This window comes from Phyllobates terribilis, unplaced genomic scaffold (assembly GCF_046119375.1).
Source record: "Phyllobates terribilis strain yellow unplaced genomic scaffold, ASM4611937v1 Scaffold_10__3_contigs__length_209671492, whole genome shotgun sequence".
NCBI classification, from domain to species: Eukaryota; Metazoa; Chordata; class Amphibia; order Anura; family Dendrobatidae; genus Phyllobates; species Phyllobates terribilis.
Window position 1 is genome coordinate 183,537,533 of NW_027362770.1, and position 27,366 is coordinate 183,564,898.

At 50.9% G+C, this 27,366-nt stretch overlaps 2 protein-coding genes across 8 annotated transcripts in view; one reads left to right on the forward strand and one right to left on the reverse strand.

Annotated features, from left to right (window-relative positions):
- IQSEC3 (IQ motif and Sec7 domain ArfGEF 3) overlaps nucleotides 1-11,629 on the forward strand; it is a 121,889-nt gene extending 110,260 nt beyond the window's left edge. For 2 of the 7 annotated variants that reach the window (XM_073650299.1, XM_073650305.1), the window contains 6 exons: nucleotides 1,592-1,717; nucleotides 1,869-1,968; nucleotides 2,104-2,265; nucleotides 2,347-2,439; nucleotides 4,273-4,316; nucleotides 5,524-11,629. In XM_073650299.1, the coding sequence (XP_073506400.1) occupies nucleotides 1,592-1,717; nucleotides 1,869-1,968; nucleotides 2,104-2,265; nucleotides 2,347-2,439; nucleotides 4,273-4,316; nucleotides 5,524-5,907 (909 nt within the window). In that variant the 3' untranslated portion in view covers nucleotides 5,908-11,629. Of the gene's footprint in view, nucleotides 1-1,591; nucleotides 1,718-1,868; nucleotides 1,969-2,103; nucleotides 2,440-4,253; nucleotides 4,317-5,523 lie in introns of all 7 variants that reach the window. The other 5 variants (XM_073650301.1, XM_073650303.1, XM_073650304.1 and 2 more) reach the window with 5 other exon arrangements.
- Nucleotides 11,630-16,509: 4,880 nt separating this feature from the next.
- LOC141164768 (sodium- and chloride-dependent GABA transporter 1-like) overlaps nucleotides 16,510-27,366 on the reverse strand; it is an 88,044-nt gene continuing 77,187 nt past the window's right edge. The window contains exons 9-14 of the mRNA XM_073650307.1: nucleotides 18,490-18,602; nucleotides 17,791-17,922; nucleotides 17,313-17,415; nucleotides 17,116-17,216; nucleotides 16,855-17,022; nucleotides 16,510-16,617 (exon numbers count right to left, since the gene is read on the reverse strand). Of these exons, the coding sequence (XP_073506408.1) occupies nucleotides 16,510-16,617; nucleotides 16,855-17,022; nucleotides 17,116-17,216; nucleotides 17,313-17,415; nucleotides 17,791-17,922; nucleotides 18,490-18,602 (725 nt within the window). The remainder of the gene's footprint in view (nucleotides 16,618-16,854; nucleotides 17,023-17,115; nucleotides 17,217-17,312; nucleotides 17,416-17,790; nucleotides 17,923-18,489; nucleotides 18,603-27,366) is intronic.

The window sequence follows — 27,366 nt, forward strand, 5'->3', positions numbered from 1 at the left end:
GAGGTCCTGGAGACTGCAGACAGGCAGCAGAGGTCCTGGAGACTGCAGACAGGTAGAAGAGGTCCTGTAGACTGCAGACAGGTAGCAGAGGTCCTGGAGACTGCAAACAGGCAGCAGAGGTCCTGGAGACCGCAGACAGACAGCAGAGGTCCTGGAGACCGCAGACAGGCAGCAGAGGTCCTGGAGACCGCAGACTGGTAGCAGAGGTCCTGTAGACTGCAGACAGGTAGCTGAGGTCCTGGAGACTGCAAACAGGTAGCAGAGGTCCTGGAGGCTGCAGACAGGTAGCAGAGGTCCTGGAGACTGCAAACAGGTAGCAGAGGTCCTGTAGACTGCAGACAGGTAGCAGAGGTCCTGGAGACTGCAGACAGGTAGCGGAGGTCCTGGAGACTGCAGACAGGTAGCAGAGGTCCTGGAGATTGCATACAGGCAGCTGAGGTACTGGAGACTGCAGACAGACAGCAGAGGTCCTGGAGACTGCAGACAGACAGCAGAGGTCCTGGAGACTGCAGACAGGTAGCAGAGGTCCTGGAGACTGCAGACAGGTAGCAGAGGTCCTGGAGACTGCAGACAGGTAGCAGAGGTCCTGGAGACTGCAGACAGACAGCAGAGGTCCTGGAGACTGCAGACAGGTAGCAGAGGTCCTGGAGACTGCAGACATGCAGCAGAGGTCCTGGAGACTGCAGACATGCAGCAGAGGTCCTGGAGACTGCAGACAGGTAGCACAGGTCCTGGAGACTGCAGACAGGTAGCAGAGGTCCTGGAGATTGCATGCAGGCAGCTGAGGTCCTGGAGACTGCAGACAGACAGCAGAGGTCCTGGAGACTGCAGACAGGCAGCAGAGGTCCTGGAGACTACAGACAAGCAGCAGAGGTCCTGGAGACTACTGACAGGTAGCAGAGGTCCTGGAGACTGCAGACAGGTAGCAGAGGTCCTGGAGACTGCAGACAGGTAGCAGAGGTCCTGGAGACTGCAGACAGGCAGCAGAGGTCCTGGAGACTGCAGACAGGCGGCGGAGGTCCTGGAGACGGCAGACAGGCGGCGGAGGTCCTGGAGACGGCAGACAGGCGGCGGAGGTCCTGGAGACGGCAGACAGGCGGCGGAGGTCCTGGAGACGGCAGACAGGCGGCGGAGGTCCTGGAGACGGCAGACAGGCGGCGGAGGTCCTGGAGACGGCAGACAGGCGGCGGAGGTCCTGGAGACGGCAGACAGGCGGCGGAGGTCCTGGAGACCGCAGACAGTACTGAAGCTTTATATACCATACAATAGACTGCCTCTCCATTCTGCACAGGGTTGTTCTAGGTACTGGTATTGAACTGGCCAAAGTATGCGCTAGATGCTACACCATAGACTGCCTCTCTATGGTGCACAGACTTGAGTTAGGTTTCTTGTGATTACAGACAGAAATTACATACTGAGATCATAGAAATCACTATATGCTATGCAACAGACTGCCTCTCAATAGTGCACAGACTTGCTTGAAAAGTAAATTTTGTTGTTTTGTGATGTACAAAAAAAAAGTGGGTGGAGCACAAGTAGGCGCTACTGACTCCTGCCTGTGATTGGCTGAGCATGATCTTCTTTGCGGCAGGTGCTGTCAGTCCCTCACAGACGACTCGTCTGCTGCAGCCGCCTCTTCGAAGTGACGGATGTGAACAAAGTGCAGAAACAAGCAGCCCATCAACGGGAGGTCTTCCTGTTTAACGACCTTCTGCTGGTGAGTAAGGGGGCAAATACTTTACTGTAACTTGAATTTCACACCCAAAGCTGCTGGCATGCGTTATACCAAGGCAGCTTCTGCATAACTACATTCAACCAGTAGGGGGCAGCAACGAGATATCTGGTCTAATGTCTATGTTCTTGCTCAGATCTTGAAGCTTTGCCCCAAAAAGAAGACGTCCTCCACCTACACGTTCTGCCGGGCGGTGCCGCTCCTCGGGATGCAGTTTCATCTTTATGAGAACGAGTGTGAGTTGTTGTTTTTTAAAGTTACACTTAAGGTTGTATAGAGGAGCAGACTGCAATACCATCGTCAGCCAAAGAACAATGGTGGCGCTGTTTTCCTAAGCTCACACTACGTCTTACCGCATGATGTCCCTCCAGATTACCCGCACGGGATCACGCTGGTCAGCCCGCTTTCCGTCTCCGAGAAGAAGTTAGTTTTGCATTTCTGTGCGCTCGGTGGCGAGGAACTGCAGAAATTCCTGGAGGATCTGAAGGAATCGATCTGTGAAGTGTCTGAGATGGAGCAGATCCGTATTGAATGTGAGTGTTTGGGGATTTTTGTGAGTCCGATAGCAGAAATACTCCGTCCGGTGACCGGTCTGTCTGTCTTGTCTTTTGTAGGGGAGCTGGAGAAGCAGCACGGGGTGAGGACTGACCCCAATAAGACAAACGGGTCTCAGCTGGACATTCAGTCCACGCAGGAGTCCCCCATCGGTGAGTGGCACATTCCCACAGTGTCACAGACTCGCTCCTCATGACCCCAAGTCTCCCCGTTCCAGTCTTGCTCCGGCCAGCGGCGCTCCCTGCCCATGTCTGTCCGTCCGATCCTCGCCATCCTTCTCTCGCTCATTCTGTCTCATCCTTGTCCTCGCTCTGATCTCACATTTGGGGGCAGTAATGGGGTCAGGATGCATCCCTGCTGATCTAGAGCTGTGGAGGAGGCAATGTTAATATTCCTGGTGGTCTAAGGTAGTTAAAAGTTGAATGTCTGTATCCCTGGAAGCCTAGGGTGGTAAAAATGCTAGTATCGGCAGTTCTGGTGATTTAGAGTGGGGCAAGAATATTCCTGGTGATCTATCAAAGTAAAAGTGTTAGTATCAGCATCCCCCATGATCTAGACTTGTGTGAGGGGTAATGTCAATATTACAGGTGGTCTAGACTGGTGTCAATATCCCTGGTGGTCTAGGGCAGCAAAATCTAGAGTAGTGGATGGGGATAACGTTAATATACCTGGTGGTCTAGGGTGGTAAAGATGTCAGCATCAGCACCACTGGTGATCTAGAGTGGGGTAAGAATATTCCTGGTGGTCTAGGGCAGAGAAGGAGTTACTGGGTAAGGTAGTGGGAGGTGATTTCCAGTGTTCCTGCGTGTAATCCTAACAAGTGAATGGGTTAATGGAATGTGCCCTGGTGGCCTAGGGCAGTCAGGCGATTAATATCTCTATACCTGGTGGTCTAGGGTTGGTCAATGAAGAAGCTAATGTAAGGATTTCTGTTCATCTAGGGCAGTTAATGTAAGAATCCCTGGTGGTCTGAGGCAGTTTCAGATTCGAGATCCCTTTTCGAGAGCAGAAGTTTCTCGTCACTCCCTACTCCATCTTGGACCCGACTGTGGATGGGCAATGATTATTTTGCTTCCCATAAGGTGGGGCATGAATACAAGATACTGCAATAGGCATCAACCAACTAAAGTCCTGGCCCTGCATATGTGTAACCAGATAGGAGAGGGCAGTCAACAAGCGATGTAGAAAAGTGCAGCAGAAGAGAAGACTTAGAAAGAAGTGTGAGAAAAAATTATGATGAGCAGATAAGCTGGAAGTTATAAGTAGAAATAGTAATAGGAATGGAGGTAGACAGAGACGACATGCAGAGAGGTGCAGTGCAGATCAATGGCAGATTACAAGGGTCTGAGAGTATATTACATGGAGGCAGTGTGAGGAAATTCGGGAAGACGGAAGTGAGAGGTTGTCCTGAGAGCAAGCTGAGTCAGGAAGACTGGTGCATAGTGAGACGAGAAGAAGATAGGTGCAGCACGGGAGGAAAGTTGATGTCGACCTGAGAAATGATAATGATTAATTCTGGGTAACGGGAGTAATGTGTGATATTATGAGTGCTGTCAGTTTTAGACTTCGTACAGTAATAGAACAAGGTGGCCTCATTGGAGACCCCATGGCGGTACCATTGCTCCTGAAGTTAAGATGACTCATGAACTTGTGAACTTGGTGGGTTGTGCTGTCTGTCCAGAGGTTGATTGTCAGGTTCATGTTCTTGAGACATCCCATTCCCTTGGTAACCACTGGTGATTATGGGATGCCCCACCCCTTTTATCCCCATGTGTTATCGAGTCTGAACTTTTCTTTCAGGCTTTCTCAGCTTCTTTCTGTTTCCTCATTCTTTTATTACGTTCCGTCCTTCTTATGTTCCCCCATCCTCAACCTTCTCCCTTTTCTCTCCGTTTTGCTATCTCTCTCTCTTTCTTTCTCTTCTCTTTCTCTCTTTCTGTGTCTCTTCCTCTCTCCTCCACCTAAGTTCACCTCATATTTTGAAGGTAAGCGCGAGTCACCTGAGAAGGACACCGACAGCGTGGTGGAGGTGAGTAGCGCTGTACTGTATCCGGGCTGCGGCACTGACCAATCACAATGCTCCATCCTGCGCTGCTCAACCATCCTTCAGCTCAGTGCAACAACTTCCATTTTAATTGGCTAATATTTTACCCATAGATGCACCTCGGCAATCACTCCATTACTCCCCGTCCCACAATGTACCAATCCCACTATACATGGACCTGTTGCCATCATGGAGAGATTCCACTGTCTAGACTGCCGGAGGTTATCCTAAGGCACAGAGCAATGTTCTGCTGCATTGCATTATGGGAGATGTAGTTTTTACACTACATCCCTATAAAAACAACCCAAAAAAAGTACATTATAAGATGCTGGATCTGTGATATAAGCCAGTTACAGTCAGCAGAATTATGATTTCAGCTCTGGATGCGAATGGAAAAAGTAGCTGGCAGCACCTTTTCAGCCACGTTTGCGCGGATTTCAGCTCATTTCTGCACTTTTGCACGTGTCAGACATCCACTCCTCCGAGGAGGCAGCAGGTCTCGGTATATTATTACGATCACTTTATCTTGCAGACCACTGGTTTCTCTTATTTTTCCCCATATAAAACATGTAACATGTCATAATTACATGAATCTGGTCGTAAAAAGTTAGATTCCATCTCAATCTCGTCCTGTACTGATATAACGCTATTACGGACCTCTTAAAGGGGAACTCCACTCCGAAATGAAAAGGTGTCCGTCCCGTAGTGTTTGCATCGGCTCCTTCCCTGCACATTGTTGAGGCATTGTGCCCCCCCCCTTTGTTCACTGTGGTCGTCTCCTCCTTAACACATATTTTCCGTAGTCGGAATATATGTGTCAGGCTCCACCCACTTGTCCTTTCCCTACACAATTGGCAGGAATGAGAAATATGCAAATTAATCCGTTTTGACCTGATCGCCAGCGATCGACACCTTTTTCTGCTGACTGGAGATTCCCTTTAAGGATGAGAAGCGGAGAACTGGGGGTCTGTAATGTAAATATTGGTGCAGCCGAGATCACCCTCCCCCACCCATTTATTTACCACGTTGACGAGTCTTTAAGACCCCCGTAGTCTTACCCTGGCATGTCACGCTCTATGGGGAGCCCCCCGCAAGTGATCCTAGCTTCCGGGGGGGGCACAGGGCAGCCAGGAGTAGCACGTGGGAGATAGTCTTGTAACATTTAATGCTTCTTTGGCTGTTTCTAAACTAGGTGTCAATTCACAACAGGCTTCAGACGTCCCAGCACAGCGCCCCCCAGGGGCCAGAGAATGGAGCTCCGGGCAGCACGGCTCCTAATGGGAAGCGGGAGGCTCTGCAGGCCGCCCCGTCCGACCGGCTCCTGCAGTGCCAGCAGATTGTCAAGGTGATTGTGCTGGACACACCCGGGCGGGCACTGCCCGCCATCGACCAGACTGTCACCCGCTACCTGTCTGGGTCCTGCTGCTCTACTCCCCTACGTAACGTGGGAGGGACCGTCCACCAACCCCCTCTACCCCCGCCCCCTCCTCCGTATAACCACCCCCACCAGTACTGCCCCCCAGGGGTCTTACTTAGAGAACGCAGGTATTCCAGTGGCTCCCGCAGTCTGGTGTAGGTGCTGGGACTGGCCACCTGCCTTCCAGGACTGATCTTCCCAGGATCCTGCCCACGTTACCCCGCCCGCGTTCTTTGGCCCCATCCTTGCACACTCACAGCCCCACGCACTTAGGAATACCGGCTGTTCTTGCACACTCACTCATATTTATCTCATGTATTCTTCCACGAGCCCTTGCACAATGATCTAGCCCATCCCCCCGCAAATTGAGTTTTGTGACTTTTTGGTAGCTTTGATCACTCTCTCGCCAATATTTTTTTATTGTGGAGGAACCTTTGTAACGATTAGCACGCCCGAGACAATCCCACCTCCCCACCCACAATCGTCCCCGCTCGCCTCATTTGGGATTCTCCTACCTATCGCACGCCTGGATTGTGCCGTCTCCGCTCTCAGTTAGCCGTAGATGGTGAGGACTTTCGAAGAAGATGGTGGAAAGAGTCGGAGCTGTGACTACGGGAGCTGCATACCTCAACCCAAATCCTTGAAATGATGTTCCAAGCTCCGCACTGTCTGTCTTAAAGAGGGGGTGTCCTATTAACATATGTAACTTATCCAGGGTAGGATCGCTGGGGGTCCGCTTGCTGGGGCCTCTAACATTCATCAGAATGGGCGTCCCAAAGTCCCCTTTGGGAATGGAGCATATGCAACCACTGCACCATTCACTGTCTATAGGAGTGGTGGTCATACATTCTCACTTCTGCTCCTGACCCCCAGAACCTGGACCCCCAGCGATCATACTTTTATCACCTGTACTGTAGATCAGTGATATATGTTGTTTATGGGACTCATCAGTGCGATTGATGATCTTCTTGTTATGTTGGTTGTCACCCAGTTTTCCCATAGAAATTGATTTCTACATTCTACAGATCCCTATTTGCGCTGATGAGCTTCAAAAAGGGCCAAACATTTTTTTTTTTTTTTTATAAATGGAGATTTCTTGTGGTCACTGATGATGCACACTATGAATACCCGATGGTTACTGCATTAACCACATAGGGCATTATATACCGACTCTTATTATTGCTGATGAGCTCCGTTAAGGAGTGTACAGGCTTTTACACAATGTGACTCCTAGACTGTTAACTATATGGTTCATTACCTGCTGATTCAAGGAAACGTGTTCTCACCGATGAGCTCTAGTAAGGGAAAACAGTATTTTTCATGCCATAATATGGATGAACCACATGGGCAAATAATTAACTCATTTTCACTGATGAGGTTCATTAAGGGCCAAACATTATTTTAGGTAAAAATATAACGTCAACTCAGATGTTTAAAATGTGGATATTCCCACTAAACATAGACTATATATAGGGAATCAGAGACAACTGAGCTCCTCTAAGGTAGAAGTGTTTTGTCATCACATATGTTTTTATTATGGATATCAGGTACACTCATAGCTGAAAGTGCCGGCACCCTTGAAATTGTTCCAGAAAGTGAAGTATTTCTCCCAGAAAATTATTGCAGTTACACGTTTTGTTACACACTGGTTTATTTCCTTTGTGTGTATTGGAACAACACAAAAAAAATGAAAAAAAGGCAAATTGGACATAATTTCAAACAAAACCCCAAAAATAGGCTGGACAAAATTGTTGGCATCTTTCAAAAAATTGTGGGTAAACAACTTTGTTTCACGCATGTGATGCTCGTTCAAACTCACCTATGGCAAGTAACAGGTGTGGGCAACATGAAAATCACACCTGACACCAGAGAAAAAGGGGAGAAGTTGACTCAATCTTTGCATTGTGTGTCTGTGTGTGCCACACTAAGCATGGAGAACAAAAAGAGGACAAGAGAACTGTCTGAGGACTCGAGAACCAAAATTGTTGAAAAATATCAACAATCTCAAGGTTACAAGTCCATCTCCAGAGATCTTGATGTTCCTTTGTCCACGGTGCGCAACAAGTTTATACCCCATGGCACTGTAGCTAATCTCCAGGACGTGGACGGTAGAGAAATATTGCTGAAACATTGCAATGCAGGATAGTCAGAATGGTGGATAAGCCCCCATCGAGGTCCAAAGAAATCCAAGCCGTCCTGCAGGCTCAGGGTGCATCAGTGTCAGCGCAAACTATCTGTCCAAATGTGAATGAAATGAAACGCTATGGCAGGAGACCCCGGAGGACCCCACTGCTGACAGAGACATAAAAAAGCTACACTGCAATTTGCCAAAATGTACGTGAGTAAGCCGAAATCCTTCCGGGAAAGCGTCTTGTGGACAGATGAGACCAAGTTAGAGCTTTTTGGTGAAGCACATCATTCTACTGTTTACCGAAAACCGAATGAGGCCAACAAAGAAAAGAACCCAGTACCTACAGTCAGATATGGTGGAGGTTTAAATATTTTTTGGGGTAGCCTTGATGCCTCTGGCTCTGGGTGCTTTGACTGTGCAAGGCATCATGAAATCTGAAGATTACCAAAGGATTTTGGGTGGCAATGTAGTGCTCAGTGTCAGCTGGGTGTGTGTCCTAGGTCATGGGTCTCCCAGCCGGACAATGACCCCAAACATACTTCAAGAAGCCCCCAGAAATGGATGGAAACAAAACGCTGGAGAGTTCTGAAGAGGCAGCAATGAGTCGGGATGTAAATCCCATTGACCCCTGTGGAGAGATCTTACAATTGCTGTTGGGAGAAGACGTCTTCAGATATGAGAGACCTGGAGACGATTGTAAGAAGAGTCCAAGATCCCGGCTGAGGAGGAAGAAGCTGATGTTATAGGAAGCGACTGATTTACTTATTCCAGAGGGCGACACCAAATATTATGGAGGGGAAACAATTGTGTCCAGAACATTTTGGGGGTTTTGTGTGAAATTATCTCCAATTTGCCTTTTTTCCTCTGTTTTTTTATGTTGTTCCAATAAACACAAAGGAAATAAACCTGTGTATAAGAAAAGCTGGGGACCTGTGATAATGTTCTGGGGGAAATCCTTCATTTTCTGGAACAATTTCAAGGATGCCAGCACTTTTGGCCATGACTGTATGTGAACTGGAAATCCTGTTTTTGCTTGTGAGCGCTCAGTATTGTATTGCATGCAGAAATGAAAACCTTCTTTCCACTGATGAGCTCTACTAGAGGCCACACAGTGTTTTACATACTAAATTAGAAACCTTGTTCTCGCTTATGAACTCTAGTTAGGACCAACATTGTTTTACATGCGAAATTGGAAACCTTTTTCTTGCTGATGAGACCTAGTTGGGGCCACACAGTGTTTTACATGTGAAACTGAAAGACTTGTTCCCACCGATGAGCTCTAGATAGTGTTTTACATGTGGAGTAGAAAGCTTCATGCACTTTAGTTAGGGCCACACAGTGTTTTAGATGTGAAATTAAAAACCTCATTCACACTGATGAGCTTTAGTAAGAACCACACAGTGTTTTACATGCAGAAATGAAAACCTCATTCACGCTCATGAGCTTTCGTTAGGGCCATACAGTGTTATAGATGCGGAACTAGAAACCTTGTTGCTGCTGATGAGCTTTAGTATGGGGCACACAGTGTTTGACATGTGGAATTGAAAACCTTGTTCAGGCTGATGAGCCCTAGTAGGGGCCACACATAATTTTACATGTAGAAATGAAAGCTTTATCTCTAGTTAGGACTACTCAGTGTTTTGCATGCAGAACTGGTAACCTTGTACTTGCTGATGAGCTTTAATAGGGGGCCACACAGTGTTTTACTTGCGGATTTAGAAAACCTCATTCGAGTTGATGTGCTCTAGTAAGGGACAAACAGTGTTTTACAGGCAAATTAAAAACTTTATTCTTGCTGATGAGCTTTAGTTGGAACCATGCAGTGTTTTACATGAAAAATGAAATCCTCATTTCTGCTGATAAGCTTTAGATATGACCACAAAGTATTATACATGTGAAAAAACCTGATTCACACTGATGAGTTCTAGTAAAGGCCACACAGTGTTTTACAAATATAAACCTTCCATTTATGGCTATATAATAGGATTAAATACACGCTTATGAGGTTTAGATAATGCCAAACAATGTCTTATAAATAGAATCAAAAAACATATTCACGCTGATGAGCTACAGTAGGCACCACACAGTGTTTTACATGTGGAATAGAAAACCTCTTTTTCACTGAGGAGTTCTACTAAAGACCACACAGTGTTTTAAAAGTGGAATTGAAAACCTTCTTCTAGTTATGACCAAAAGGTGTGTGATGTATAGAATTGATAAAACGATATGCATTCATGATAGCGACAAACCTTACACGCAGAAGTGGAAATTCCATTCACACTAATGAGTGTCAACAAGGGCCGAATAGGATGTTAAACCCTTAACTAAAAACCCAATGAGCTACAATTAGGAACAGTACTTTACATCTAAATCAAATACCCTATTTTCACTGATGAATTCTAGTAAGGAACTGCTTAAAAAAAATTGAAAATTAGTTGTAAATCCCATTCTCACTGATGAGCTCCAGTAAGAACCGAACAATCTTTTTCCAAGGTGGAAGTGTTTAGTCATCACGGATCTTTCTATAGTAGTAGCATCCAATGGTAAGTACATTACACGCTGAATTGAAAGGCCGTGTTCTCACTGATGAGCAGCACCAAGGGCCGAACAGAGTTTCCATAAGCCATTGATGTCTCACGATAATACCCAGCCATTAAAGCATTATCTGTAAGGGCTACCATGGCAATGACAGTTCACAGAGGTATATTTTTCTGAATAGGAGTGGATTGTTGTAGCGCTAGATTTTATTATGAGCATTGTCGATACTTTACCATAGGATTATAGTTATCCTGTGTCAGCTGTAGATTAGATGACAGTTTTGTGGCTGTTTATCAAATTGCCACCGGTATCTCATTACTTGTACAGTACCTTGTGCATAACCTAATCTAGTACATCTCGGAGGTGGCCAGTATTTCTTACAGAAACAGTGTCACTCCTGTTCGTATCAGGCATTGCAGCTCCGCTCCATTGAAGTGAATGGACCTGAGCTGTAATAACACTTGTGGTGCTGTTTTGGGAAGAAAGTAGACATGATTTTTTTTCTAATCCTGGACAACCCCTTTAAGGCCTTAACAAAGGCGCTGGAGAAGAACGTATGATGGATCCAGTCTGCCGAGGTAGAATAAATAAAGATTTCCTGATTTGGAGAAAATATTATGTATATACAACCCATTCATTTTTTTAGCCAGCAGGTGTCACTATTTCCAGTCTTCTATGTACTAAGTAACAATTGCAAACAGTGGCACCTGGAGGCGGATATCGGTATTTTTTTTTTTTTTTAGATTTGATAAATAGTATTTAATATATGAAAGATGAAATAAAATATCTATTTTTCAGAGAAAACTATAAAATAAGAAGTTGAGTACCATGGATGGTTCCAATGTTACTAGTGCAATATCCCTTTAAGTAGATGTACCAGCATGCCCTGGGAGACCGTTGCAGTTCTATATTATTTTGCCATGTTTTAAATTTAGGTTTTGATTTTGTAATGTGGATGTTAATGTCCAGATTTTCCGGTGACTACCTTGGTTCAGAGCGCAATCCTGACTGTTGATAAATGGGAGTTACGGAATACAGGCTCCATTAACCGCTGAGATCCAGAGACTCGTCCGTGTGGGGGTGGAGGGGGGTGATGACCGCCTAAATGTGACCGAGCACCCAGACACCTGTAATATTTTGTAATTGATAAGAAGTGAATATTTTATCTGTTCTATAGAAATCTAGAAATAACATGAGATAATGTTACCTCTACGTACCGAGTCTGTCTTCTGTACCGGGGGTGGGGGGGCGTCGTCCCTTCAAGGACCCTCGTCAACCAGAATCATATGTGATATTGTCTGCAGAACTGCTGTATGTATGTGATACTGTCTGCTGAGCCAGGTATCTAATTCTGTAATGTGTGATACTTTCTGCTGAGCTGTGTATCTAAGTCACGTGTGATACTCTCTTTTGTATCTAAACCTATCTTGATTGATACTGTATGCTGATCCCACGTATCTGAGCCTAGTGTGTGTGATACGTTGTGATGTGGTACATTCTCGGAGAGCCACGCAGCACTACACCCCTCATGTATTTTTTTTGCGCCGGGCCCCTCCTCAGCTATGTTCTGTGCCAGGCTCCTCCTCAGCGCTTCTCTGTTTCTCTGTGCCAGGCCCCTCCTCCTCAGTGATGTTCTGTGCCAGACCCCTCCTCAGTGCTTCTCTGTGCCAGACCCCTCCTCAGCGCTTCTCTGTGCCAGACCCCTCCTCCTCAGCGATGTTCTGTGCCAGGCCCCCCCTCAGTGCTTCTCTGTCAGGCCCCTCCTCAGTGCTGCTTTGTGCCAGACCCCTCCTCCTCAGTGCTGCTTTGTGCCAGACCCCTCCTCCTCAGTGCTGCTTTGTGCCAGGCCCCTCCTCCTCAGCGCTTCTCTGTCAGGCCCCTCCTCAGTGCTGTTCTGTGCCAGGCCCCTCCTCCTCAGCGCTTCTCTGTCAGGCCCCTCCTCAGTGCTGCTTTGTGCCAGGCCCCTCCTCCTCAGCGCTTCTCTGTCAGGCCCCTCCTCAGTGCTGCTTTGTGCCAGGCCCCTCCTCCTCAGCGATGTTCTGTGCCAGGCCCCTCCTCAGTGCTTCTCTCTGCCAGGCCCCTCCTCAGCGCTTCTCTGTCAGGCCCCTCATCAGCGATGTTCTGTGCCAGGCCCCCCCCTTCTCAGCGCTTCTCTGTGCCAGACCCCTCCTACTCAGCACTGCTCTATGCCAGGCTTCTCCTCAACGCTTCTCTGTGCAAAGCCCCCCCTCCTCAGCAGTGCTCTGTGCCAGGCCCCTCCTCAGCAGTGCTCTGTGCCAGGCCCCTCCTCAGTGATGTTCTGTGCCAGGCCCCTCCTCAGCAGTGCTCTGTGCCAGGCCCCTCCTCAGTGATGTTCTGTGCCAGGCCCCTCCTCCTCAGTGATGTTCTGTGCCAGGCCCCTCCTCAGCACTTCACTGTGCCAGGCCCCCCCTCCTCAGCACTTCTCTGTGCCAGTCCCCCCCTCCTCAGCAGTGCTCTATGCCAGGCCCCTCCTCAGAGCTTCTCTGTGCCAGGCCCCTCCTCCTCAGTGCTTTTCTGTGCCAGGCCTCTCAGCACTTCTCTGTGCCAGGCCCCTCCTCCTCATCGCTGCTATGCGCCAGGCCCCTCAGCAGTGCTCTGTGCCAGGCCCCTCCTCAGCGCTTCTCTGTGCCAGGCCCCTCCTCAGCTTTTCTCTGTGCCAGGCCCCTCCTCCTTAGTGCTTCTCTGTGTCAGGCCCCTCCTCCTCAGCGATGTTCTGTGCCAGGCCCCTCCTCAGCGCTTCTCTGTGCCAGGCCCCTCCTCAGCGCTTCTCTGTGCCAGGCCCCTCCTCAGCTTTTCTCTGCCAGGCCCCTCCTCCTTAGTGCTTCTCTGTGTCAGGCCCCTCCTCCTCAGCAGTGCTCTGTGCCAGGCCCCTCCTCCTCAGCGATGTTCTGTGCCAGGCTCCTCCTCAGCGCTTCTCTGTTTCTCTGTGCCAGTCCCCCCCTCCTCAGCGCTTCTCTGTGCCAGACCCCTCCTCCTCAGCGATGTTCTGTGCCATGCCCCTCCTCCTCAGCGATGTTCTGTGCCAGGCCCCTCCTCCTCAGCTATGTTCTGTGCCAGGCCCCTCCTCCTCAGTGCTTTTCTGTGCCAGGCCTCTCCTCAGCGTTTCTCTGCGCCAGGCCCCCCCCCTCCTCAGCGCTTCTCTGTGCCAGGCCCCTCAGCAGTGCTCTGTGCCAGGCCCCTCCTCCTCAACGGTGTTCTGTGCCAGGCCCCTCCTCAGTGCTTCTCTGTGCCAGGCCCCCCCTCCTCAGCACTTCTCTGTGCCAGTCCCCCCCTCCTCAGCAGTGCTCTGTGCCAGGCCCCTCCTCAGCGCTTCTCTGTGCCAGGCCCCCCCTCCTCAGCGCTCCTCTGTGCCAGGCCCCTCCTCCTCAGTGCTTCTCTGTGCCAGGCCCCTCCTCCGTAGTGCTTTTATGTGCTAGGCCTCTCCTCAGCGTTGCTCTGTGCCTGGCCCCTCCTCCTCAGCGTTGCTCTATGCCTGGCCCCTCCTCCTCAGCGTTGCTCTGTGCCAGGCCCCTCCTCCTCAGCACTGCTCTGTGCCTGGCCCCTCCTCCTCAGTCCCAGGCCCCGTCTGCTCAGTGCTGCATTGTGCCAGGCCCCTCCTCAGTGCCAGGCCCCTCCTCCTCAGTGCTGTTTTGTGCCAGACCCCCCTCCTCCTCAGCGCTGCTTTGTGCCAGGCCCCTCCTCAGTGCTGCTTTGTGCCAGACCCCTCCTCCTCAGCGCTGCTCTCTGCCAGGCCCCTCCTCCTCAGTGCTGCTCTGTGCCAGGCTATTCCTACTCAGTGCTAATCTGTGCCAGGCCCCTCCTCCTCAGCACTGCTCTATGCCTGGCTCCTCCTCCTCAGTCCCAGGCCCCTCCTCCTCAGTGTTGCATTGTGCCAGGCCCCTCCTCCTCAGTGCCAGGCCCCTCCTCCTCATCGCTGCTTTGTGCCAGACCCCCCTCAGCGCTGCTTTGTGCCAGGCCCCTCCTCAGCGCTGCTTTGTGCCAGGCCCCTCCTCCTCAGCGCTGCTTTGTGCCAGGCCCCTCCTCCTCAGCTCTGCTCTCTGCCAGGCCCCTCCTCCTCAGTGCTGCTCTGTTCCAGGCCATTCCTACTCAGTGCTGCTCTGTGCCAGGCCCCTCCTCCTCAGCACTGCTCTATGCCAGGCCCCTCCTCCTCAGTGCCAGGCCCCTCCTCCTCATTGCTGCTTTGTGCCAGACCCCCCTCAGCGCTGCTTTGTGCCAAGCCCCTCTTCCTCAGTGCTGCTTTGTGCCAGGCCCCTCATCCGCGCAGCTTTGTGCCAGGCCCCTCCTCTGCGCAGCTTTGTGCCAGGCCCCTCCTCCTCAGCACTGCTTTGTGCCAGGCCCCTCCCCCTCAGTGCCAGGCCCCTCCTCAGCGCTGCTTTGTGCCAGACCCCTCCTCCTCTTCAGCATTGCTTTGTGCCAAGCCCCTCCTCAGCGCTGCTTTGTGCCAGGTCCCTCCTTAGTGCCAGGCCCCTCCTCCTCAGCACTGCTTTGTGCCAGGCCCCTCCTCGTCATCACTGCTTTGTGATAGGCCCCTCCTCCTCAGCGCTGCTTTGAGCCAGGCCCCTCCTCCTCAATTCTGCTCTGTGCCAGACCCCTCCTCCTCAATTCTGCTCTGTGCCAGGCCCCTCCTCCTCAGCGCTGCTTTGTGCCAGGCCCCTCTTCCTCAATTCTGCTCTGTGCCAGGCCCCTCCTCCTCAGCGCTGCTTTGTGCCAGGCCCCTCTTCCTCAGTTCTGCTTTGTGCCAGGCCCCTCCTCCTCAGCATTGCTTTGTGCTAGACCCCTCCTCAGCGCTGCTTTGAGCCAGGCCCCGCCTCCTCAGTTCTGCTCTGTGCCAGGCCCCTCCTCCTCAGTTCTGCTCTGTGCCAGGCCCCTCCTCCTCAGCGCTGCTTTGTGCCAGGCCCCTCCTCCTCAGCGCTGCTCTGTGCCAGGCCCCTCCTCCTCAGCACTGCTTTGTGCCAGGCCCCTCCTCCTCAGCGCTGCTTTGTGCCAGGCCCCTCCTCCTCAGTGCTGCTTTGTGCCAGGCCCCTCCTCCTCAGTGCTGCTTTGTGCCAGGCCCCTCCTCCTCAGCGCTGCTTTGTGCCAGGCCCCTCCTCCTCAGAGCTGCTTTGTGCCAGGCCCCTCCTCCTCAGTGCTGCTTTGTGCCAGGCCCCTCCTCCTCAGTGCTGCTTTGTGCCTGGCCCCTCCTCCTCAGTTCTGCTTTGTGCCAGGCCCCTCCTCCCCAGCGCTGCTTTGTGCTAGGCCCCTCCTCAGTGCTGCTCTGTGCCAGGCCCCTCCTCCTCAGCGCTGCTTTGTGCCTGGCCCCTCCTCCTCAGTTCTGCTTTGTGCCAGGCCCCTCCTCCTCAGCGCTGCTTTGTGCCAGGCCCCTCCTCCTCAGCACTGCTTTGTGCCAGGCCCCTCCTCCTCAGCGCTGCTTTGTGCCAGGCCCCTCCTCCTCAGTTCTGCTTTGTGCCAGGCCCCTCCTCCTCAGTGCTGCTTTGTGCCAGGCCCCTCCTCCTCAGTGCTGCTCTGTGCCAGGCCCCTCCTCAGCACTGCTTTGTGCCAGGCCCCTCCTCAGTTCTGCTCTGTGCCAGGCCCCTCCTCTTCAGCACTGCTTTGTGCCAGGCCCCTCCTCCTCAGCACTGCTTTGTGCCAGGCCCCTCCTCCTCAGCGCTGCTTTGTGCCAGGCCCCTCCTCCTCAGTGCTGCTCTGTGCCAGGCCCCTCCTCCTCAGCACTGCTTTGTGCCAGGCCCCTCCTCAGTTCTGCTCTGTGCCAGGCCCCTCCTCTTCAGCACTGCTTTGTGCCAGGCCCCTCCTCCTCAGCACTGCTTTGTGCCAGGCCCCGCCTCTGGAAAAATGTGATACTGTGTCTGTCATATTTCTGTTTATTTATTCAATGTTTATTTTACATCATTCACAAATCTCTCTAGATATCAGGTAATATATAATATAAGGCACTCAGGTCGGGTCGTCTGGGGGCCGTAGGTTCCACTAAGTGTGAGCTCTTCAGCCCAGATTGAGAGGGTAGCAAGAACTGATGGAATGAAAGGCTCAGCCACACAACGGGATAAATAATTGGGGTCCATGTGACCCGGATTCTACACTCCCGGGGTCTCTCGTGTGCTCCCATCCAGGCTGAGTCGGGGGCGCAGACCATTTTTCTGTATGACCCTCTGCATTTGTGGCTGCGTCATATCCCGGAGGCGCTGGAGGATAGAAAGATGCGGACAAGTAAGGAATGGAAACATCACACGCTTCACTTCTACTAGTGCCTGCAGAGCTGCAATCACAATTCTGCTCATCAACTATATAGTGCATAGATCACACCATTTTAAATGCAGCTTTGGATGTGACTAGAGTAGTGAAGTAAAAATAAAAATATTCTGAATTTTTCTAGATTTAACCCCTTAAGTGTCTAAAGTGATTCTCTGCCCGCCACATACCTGGCTGATGGTACCCGGAGAGGTGAGGAAGAGGTACAACATATAACTGGGGATCAGCACCATCGATGAGAGCGCCATGAGCCAGCCGATGCCCTGACCCCACGCCGGGTACACGTAGCGGCCTAGTGTCAGGGGGGTCATCTCTACCACGCTGAATATAAAGACGCCCTACACAGGGAGGGGGGATAGAAGAAAGATGAGCCCGAGTGCCCCCATCACATGACACTATGGGGGGCAATTATTGGAAGGCAAAGTCCTCACCAAACAGACGAAGGGGGTGAAATATGCCCAGCAGAGCTTCCACCAGGAGCAGGGCTGGTACCCGATCATCTCCTCGATGTCCTGGTAGAAGCGCTCCACTCCTGCCATGGGAGAAGGGAAAATAGGGCATTGCTCACTGTCGCCCCCTACAGGACAGGACAGGTAGTGCACAAATCCAGCGTCTCCAGGTCACTCACCATAGCACCATGATATAGAGATCGTCTCAAAGAAGACCAGGAACAGGAGGCACATGCCACTGGCCGAATAGTAGTCGAAAAGCTTAAAGACGTAAATCCCTCCCTGGAATAAGAGGAAATGAGTAAGGACTATATAGCTCCCACCCGGTGTTTGGCCATTGTGTTAAGTACTGAAAAGTTTGTGAACCATTAAAAAAAAATACTATACAGCTAATCCAAACCATAAGAAAAACTTGGCTGCTTTCTTCCAAACACAGTGCCACCCTGAGCACAGGTTGTGTGTGGTATTGCAGCTCAGCCCCATTCATTTCAATGGAGCTGCAGTGAAAATACAACCAAATTACGATGTGTAGAAGAAATACAAACCAAGGGTTCACAAACTTTCTATCCCCTGTAAATTCAGTCCATGGCATCAATGCACAGATATGTGCCCGCAGCCGGGGCAGAACCGGTGCCAGGAGCGCCGCACCCCAAGTACCTGGGTAATGTTAGAAAAGCCGACAACGAAGGAAACGAAACAGACGACAGCGATGAAGATTTTCTTTCTGCTTCTCAGAAATTGGGGGTATTCATCCACCAGCGCGGTGATAAACCCCTCCACCGTGCAAAACTAGAGAGCGGGAAGAAAGTAAAGCAGCACAGAGGATTTCAGGAGAGCAGTGCACAATCCTGAGGGCGGTCACAGACTGAGAGATACATAATGGAAAGGGCAAGGCTCATCAGCAGCACAGAGGATTTCAGGAGAGCAGTGCGCAATCCTGACGGCGGTCACAGACTGAGAGATACATAATGGAAAGAGCAAGGCTCATCAGCAGCACAGAGGATTTCAGGAGAGCAGTGCGCAATCCTGACGGCGGTCACAGACTGAGAGATACATAATGGAAAGAACAAGGCTCATCAGCAGCACAGAGGATTTCAGGAGAGCAGTGCACTGAGGGCGGTCACAGACTGAGAGATACGTAGTGGTAGGAGCAAGAGCCCAGAGCAGCACAGAGGATTTCAGAAAATGAATATGCTAGGAGTTACAGAATGGAAAGAGTAGGGACCATAGCAGCACAGAGCATTTCAGGAGTACAGTGTAGTCATCTTGTAGGAGTTTATAAAATGGAAGTTAGACAGTATAGTGATATCAGCACAGAGTATTTCAGGAGAGAAGCGTAATCGTCAATTTTCTTACCTGGCTGTCCAAACCCAACATGACAAGCATGGAGAAGAAGAGAATGGACCAGATAGGGGACATGGGCAGCTGGGTCACAGCCTGTGGATATGCCAGGAACGCCAACCCCGGTCCTGAGAAGAGACCGTAATATAACAGCTGGCACAGCTCTGCCCAAGAGCGATACAATGTATCCGACCCTGCACTGCACAAGAGCGATACAATGTATCCGACCCTGCACTGCACAAGAGCGATACAATGTATCCGACCCTACACTGCACAAGAGCGATACAATGTATCCCACCCTGCACTGCACAAGAGCGATACAATGTATCCCACCCTGCACTGCACAAGAGCGATACAATGTATCCGACCCTGCACTGCACAAGAGCGATACAATGTATCCGACCCTGCACTGCACAAGAGCGATACAATGTATCTGACCCTGCACTGGACAAGAGCGATACAATGTATCAGACACTGCACAAGAGCGAGACAATGTATCCGACCCTGCACTGCACAAGAGCGAGACAATGTATCCAACCCTGCACTGCACAAGAGCGATACAATGTATCCGACCCTGCACTGCACGAGAGCGATACAATGTATCTGACCCTGCACTGCACGAGAGCGAGACAATGTATCCGACCCTGCACTGCACAAGAGCGATACAATGTATCCGACTCTGCACTGCACAAGAGCGATACAATGTATCCGACCCTGCTCTGCACAAGAGCGAGACAATGTATCCGACCCTGCACTGCACAAGAGCGATACAATGTATCCGACCCTGCACTGCACGAGAGCGATACAATGTATCTGACCCTGCACTGCACGAGAGCGAGACAATGTATCCGACCCTGCACTGCACAAGAGCGAGACAATGTATCCGACCCTGCACTGCACAAGAGCGATACAATGTATCCGACCCTGCTCTGCACGAGAGCGATACAATGTATCTGACCCTGCACTGCACGAGAGCGAGACAATGTATCCGACCCTGCACTGCACAAGAGCGATACAATGTATCCGACCCTGCACTGCACAAGAGCGAGACAATGTATCCGAGCCTGCACTGCACAAGAGCGAGACAATGTATCCAACCCTGCACTGCACAAGAGCGATACAATGTATCCGACCCTGCACTGCACGAGAGCGATACAATGTATCTGACCCTGCACTGCACGAGAGCGAGACAATGTATCCGACCCTGCACTGCACAAGAGCGATACAATGTATCCGACCCTGCACTGCACAAGAGCGAGACAATGTATCCGAGCCTGCACTGCACAAGAGCGATACAGTGTATCCGACCCAGCACAAGAGCGATACAATGTATCTGACCCTGCACTAGAGCGACACAATGTATCCGACACTGCACAAGAGTGATACAATGTATCTGACCCTGCACTTCACAAGAGCGAGACAATGTATCCGACCCTGCACTACACAAGAGCGATACAATGTATCCGACCCTGCTCTGCACAAGAGCGAGACAATGTATCCGACCATGCACTGCACAAGAGCGATACAATGTATCCGACACTGCACAAGAGCGATACAATGTATCCGACACTGCACAAGAGCGATACAATGTATCCGACCCTGCACTGCACGAGAGCGAGACAATGTATCCGACCCTGCACTGCACAAGAGCGATACAATGTATCTGACCCTGCACTGCACAAGCGCGATACAATGTATCCGACCCTGCACTTCACAAGAGCGAGACAATGTATCCGAGTCTGCACTGCACAAGAGAGATACAATGTATCCGACCCTGCACAAGAGCGATACAATGTATCTGACCCTGCACTAGAGCGATACAATGTATCCGACACTGCACAAGAGCGATACAATGTATACGACCCTGCACTTCACAAGAGCGAGACAATGTATCCGACCCTGCACTTCACAAGAGCGATACAATGTATCTGACCCTGCACTGCACAAGAGCGAGACAATGTATCTGACCCTGCACTGCACAAGAGCGAGACAATGTATCCGACCCTGCACTGCACAAGAGCGAGACAATGTATCCGACCCTGCACTGCACAAGAGCGATACAATGTATCCGACCCTGCTCTGCACAAGAGCGAGACAATGTATCCAACCCTGCACTGCACAAGAGCGATACAATGTATCCGACCCTGCACTGCACAAGAGCGATACAATGTATCTGACCCTGCACTGCACGAGAGCGAGACAATGTATCCGACCCTGCACTGCACAAGAGCGATACAATATATCCGACCCTGCACTGCACAAGAGCGAGACATTGTATCCGACCCTGCACTGCACAAGAGCGATACAATGTATCCGACACTGCACTGCACAAGAGCGATACAATGTATCCGACCCTGCACTAGAGCGATACAATGTATCCGACCCTGCACTAGAGCGATACAATGTATCCGACACTGCACAAGCGCGATACAATGTATCCGACCCTGCACTTCACAAGAGCGAGACAATGTATCCGAGCCTGCACTGCACAAGAGCAATACAGTGTATCCGACCCAGCACAAGAGCTATACAATGTATCTGAACCTGCACTAGAGCGACACAATGTATCCGACACTGCACAAGAGTGATACAATGTATCCGACCCTGCACTTCACAAGAGCGAGACAATGTATCCGACCCTGCACTACACAAGAGCGAGACAATGTATCCGACCATGCACTGCACAAGAGCGATACAATGTATCCGACACTGCACAAGAGCGATACAATGTATCCGACCCTGCACTGCACGAGAGCGAGACAATGTATCCGACCCTGCACTGCACAAGAGCGATGCAATGTATCTGACCCTGCACTGCACAAGCGCGATACAATGTATCCGACCCTGCACTTCACAAGAGCGAGACAATGTATCCGACCCTGCTCTGCACAAGAGCGATACAATGTATCCGACCCTGCACAAGAGCGATACAATATATCTGACCCTGCACTAGAGGGATACAATGTATCCGACACTGCACAAGAGCGATACAATGTATACGACCCTGCACTTCACAAGAGCGATACAATGTATCTGACCCTGCACTGCACAAGAGCGAGACAATGTATCTGACCCTGCACTGCACAAGAGCGATACAATGTATCCGACCCTGCACTGCACAAGAGCGAGACAATGTATCCGACCCCGCACTGCACAAGAGCGATACAATGTATCCGACACTGCACTTCCCAAGATCCCAAGAGCGAGACAATGTATTCGACCCTGCACTGCACGAGAGCGATACAATGTATCCGACCCTGCACTGCACGAGAGCGATACAATGTATCCGACCCTGCAGTGCACGAGAGCGATACAATGTGTCCGACCCTGCACTGCACAAGAGCGAGACAATGTGTCCGACCCTGCAATGCACAAGAGCGATACAATGTATCCGACCCCGCTCTGCACAAGAGCGATACAATGTGTCCGAGCCTGCACTGCACAAGAGCGATGCAATGTATTTGACCCTGCATTGCACGAGAGCGAGACAATGTATCCGACCCTGCACTGCACAAGAGCGATACAATGTATCCGACCCTGCACTGCACAAGAGCGAGACAATGTATCCGACCCTGCACTGCACAAGAGCGATACAATGTATCCGACCCTGCACTGCACAAGAGCGTGACAATGTATCCGACCCTGCACTGCACAAGAGCGAGACAATGTATCCGACCCTGCACTGCAAGAGAGCGAGACAATGTATCCGACCCTGCACTGCACAAGAGCGATACAATGTATCCAACCCTGCTCTGCACAAGAGCGAGACAATGTATCCGACCCTGCACTGCACAAGAGCGATACAATGTACCCGACCCTGCACGGCACGAGAGCGATACAATGTATCCGACCCTGCACTGCACGAGAGCGAGACAATGTATCCGACCCTGCACGAGAGCGATACAATGTGTCCGACCCTGCACTGCACAAGAGCGATACAATGTGTCCGACCCTGCACTGCACAAGAGCGATACAATGTATCCGACCCCGCACTGCACAAGAGCGATACAATGTGTCCGACCCTGCACTGCACAAGAGCTATACAATGTATTTAACCCTGCACTGCACAAGAGCGATACAATGTATCCGACCCTGCACTGCACAAGAGCGATACAATGTATCCGACCCTGCACTGCACAAGAGCGATACAATGTATCTGACCCTGCACTGCACAAGAGCGAGACAATGTATACGACCCTGCACTGCACAAGAGCGATACAATGTCTCCGACCCTGCACTGCACAAGAGCGAGACAATGTCTCCGACCCTGCACTGCACAAGAGCGATGCAATGTATGCGACCCTGCACTGCACAAGAGCAAGACAATGTATCCGACCCTGCACTGCACAAGAGCGATACAATGTATCCGACACTGCACAAGCGCGATACAATGTATCTGACCCTGCACAAGAGCGAGACAATGTATCCGACCATGCACTGCACAAGAGCGATACAATGTATCCAACCCTGCACTGCACAAGAGCGATACAATGTATCTGACCCTGCACTGCACGAGAGCGAGACAATGTATCCGACCCTGCACTGCACAAGAGCGATACAATGTTTCTAACCCTGCACTGCACAAGCTCGATACAATGTATCCGACCCTGCACTTCACAAGAGCGAGACAATGTATCCGAGCCTGCACTGCACAAGAGCGATACAATGTATCCGACCCTGCACAAGAGCGATACAATGTATCTGACCCTGCACTAGAGCGATCCAATGTATCCGACACTGCACTAGAGCGATACAATGTATACGACCCTGCACTGCACAAGAGCGATACAATGTATCCCACCCTGCACTGCACAAGAGCGATACAATGTATCCGACGCTGCACTGCACAAGAGCGATACAATGTATCCGACCCTGCACTGCACAAGAGCGATACAATGTATCCGACCCTGCACTGCACAAGAGCGATACAATGTATCCGACCCTGCACTGCACAAGAGCGATACAATGTATCCCACCCTGCACTGCACAAGAGCGATACAATGTATCCGACCCTGCACTGCACAAGAGCGATACAATGTATCCGACCCTGCACTGGACAAGAGCGATACAATGTATCCGACACTGCACAAGAGCGAGACAATGTATCCGACCCTGCACTGCACAAGAGCGAGACAATGTATCCGACCCTGCATTGCACAAGAGCGATACAATGTATCCGACCCTGCTCTGCACAAGAGCGAGACAATGTATCCAACCGTGCACTGCACAAGAGCGATACAATGTATCCGACCCTGCACTGCACGAGAGCGATACAATGTATCTGACCCTGCACTGCACGAGAGCGAGACAATGTATCCGACCCTGCACTGCACAAGAGCGATACAATGTATCCGACCCTGCACTGCACAAGAGCGATACAATGTATCCGACACTGCACTGCACAAGAGCGATACAATGTATCCGACACTGCACAAGCGCGATACAATGTATCCGACCCTGCACTGCACAAGAGCGATACAGTGTGTCCGACCCAGCACAAGAGCGATACAATGTATCTGACCCTGCACTAGAGCGACACAATGTATCCGACACTGCACAAGAGTGATACAATGTATCCGACCCTGCACTTCACAAGAGCGAGACAATGTATCCGACCCTGCACTACACAAGAGCGATATAATGTATCCGACCCTGCTCTGCACAAGAGCGAGACAATGTATCCGACCATGCACTGCACAAGAGCGATACAATGTATCCGACACTGCACAAGAGCGATACAATGTATCCGACCCTGCACTGCACGAGAGCGAGACAATGTATCCGACCCTGCACTGCACAAGAGCGATACAATGTATCTGACCCTGCACTGCACAAGCGCGATACAATGTATCCGACCCTGCACTTCACAAGAGCGAGACAATGTATCCGAGCCTGCACTGCACAAGAGCGATACAATGTATCCGAGCCTGCACAAGAGCGATACAATGTATCTGACCCTGCACTAGAGCGATACAATGTATCCGACATTGCACAAGAGCGATACAATGTATACGACCCTGCACTTCACAAGAGGGAGACAATGTATCCGACACTGCACTTCACAAGAGCGATACAATGTATCTGACCCTGCACTGCACAAGAGCGAGACAATGTATCTGACCCTGCACTGCACAAGAGCGAGACAATGTATCCGACCCTGCACTGCACAAGAGCGAGACAATGTATCCGACCCTGCACTGCACAAGAGCGATACAATGTATCCGACCCTGCTCTGCACAAGAGCGAGACAATGTATCCAACCCTGCACTGCACAAGAGCGATACAATGTATCCGACCCTGCACTGCACGAGAGCGATACAATGTATCTGACCCTGCACTGCACGAGAGCGAGACAATGTATCTGACCCTGCACTGCACGAGAGCGAGACAATGTATCCGACCCTGCACTGCACAAGAGCGATACAATGTATCCGACACTGCACTGCACAAGAGCGATACAATGTATCCGACCCTGCACTAAAGCGATACAATGTATCCGACACTGCACAAGCGCGTTACAATGTATCCGACCCTGCACTTCACAAGAGCGAGACAATGTATCCGAGCCTGCACTGCACAAGAGCGATACAGTGTATCCGACCCAGCACAAGAGCGATACAATGTATCTGACCCTGCACTAGAGCGACACAATGTATCCGACACTGCACAAGAGTGATACAATGTATCCGACCCTGCACTTCACAAGAGCGAGACAATGTATCCGACCCTGCACTACACAAGAGCGATACAATGTATCCGACCCTGCTCTGCACAAGAGCGAGACAATGTATCCGACCATGCACTGCACAAGAGCGATACAATGTATCCGACACTGCACAAGAGCGATACAATGTATCCGACCCTGCACTGCACGAGAGCGAGACAATGTATCCGACCCTGCACTGCACAAGAGCGATACAATGTATCTGACCCTGCACTGCACAAGCGCGATACAATGTATCCGACCCTGCACTTCACAAGAGCGAGAAAATGTATCCGAGCCTGCACTGCACAAGAGCGATACAATGTATCCGACCCAGCACAAGAGCGATACAATGTATCCGACCCTGCACAAGAGCGATACAATGTATCTGACCCTGCACTAGAGCGATACAATGTTTCCGACACTGCACAAGAGCGATACAAGGTATCCGACCCTGCACTTCACAAGAGCGAGACAATGTATCCGACCCTGCATTCACAAGAGCGATACAATGTATCTGACCCTGCACTGCACAAAAGCGAGACAATGTATCTGATCCTGCACTGCACGAGAGCGATACAATGTATCCCACCCTGCACTGCACAAGAGCGAGACAATGTAGCCGACCCTGCACTGCACAAGAGCGATACAATGTATCCGACCCTGCACTGCACAAGAGCGAGACAATGTATCCGACCCTGCGCTGCACAAGAGCGATACAATGTATCCGACCCTGCACTGCACAAGAGCGAGACAATGTATCCGACCCTGCACTGCACAAGAGCGAGACAAAGTATCCGACCCTGCACTGCACGAGAGCGAGACAATGTATCCGACCCTGCACTGCACAAGAGCGAGACAATGTATCCGACCCTGCGCTGCACAAGAGCGATACAATGTATCCGACCCTGCACTGCACAAGAGCGAGACAATGTATCCGACCCTGCACTGCACAAGAGCGAGACAAAGTATCCGACCCTGCACTGCACGAGAGCGAGACAATGTATCCGACCCTGCACTGCACAAGAGCGATACAATGTATCCGACCCTGCTCTGCACAAGAGCGAGACAAAGTATCCGACCCTGCACTGCACAAGAGCGATACAATGTATCTGACCCTGCACTGCACGAGAGCGATACAATGTATCCGACCCCGCTCTGCACAAGAGCGATACAATGTGTCCGATCCTGCACTACACAAGAGCGATACAATGTATTTGACCCTGCACTGCACGAGAGCGAGACAATGTATCCGACCCTGCACTGCACAAGAGCGATACAATGTATCCGACCCTGCACTGCACAAGAGCGAGACAATGTATCCGACCCTGCACTGCACAAGAGCGATGCAATGTATCCGACCCTGCACTGCACAAGAGCAAGACAATGTATCCGACCCTGCACTGCACAAGAGCGATACAATGTATCCGACACTGCACAAGCGCGATACAATGTATCCGACCCTGCACTTCACAAGAGCGAGACAATGTATCCGAGCCTGCACTGCACAAGAGCGATACAATGTATCCCACCCAGCACAAGAGTGATACAATGTATCCGACCCAGCACAAGAGCGATACAATGTATCTGACCCTGCACTAGAGCGATACAATGTATCCGACACTGCACAAGAGTGATACAATCTATCCGACCCTGCACTTCACAAGAGCGAGACAATGTATCCGACCCTGCACTGCACAAGAGTGATACAATGTATCCGACCCTGCGTTGCACAAGAGCGAGACAATGTATCCGACCCTGCACTGCACAAGAGCGATACAATGTATCTGACCCTGCACTGCACGAGAGCGAGACAATGTATCCGACCCTGCACTGCACAAGAGCGATACAATGTTTCTAAACCTGCACTGCACAAGCGCGATACAATGTATCCGACCCTGCACTTCACAAGAGCGAGACAATGTATCCGAGCCTGCACTGCACAAGAGCGATACAATGTATCCGACCCCGCTCTGCACAAGAGCGATACAATGTGTCCGACCCTGCAATGCACAAGAGCGATACAATGTATCTGACCCTGCACTAGAGCGATCCAATGTATCCGACACTGCACAAGAGCGATACAATGTATCCGACCCTGCACTGCACGCGAGCGAGACAATGTATCCGACCGCGCTCTGCACAAGAGCGATATAATGTGTCCGACCCTGCACTGCACAAGAGCGAGA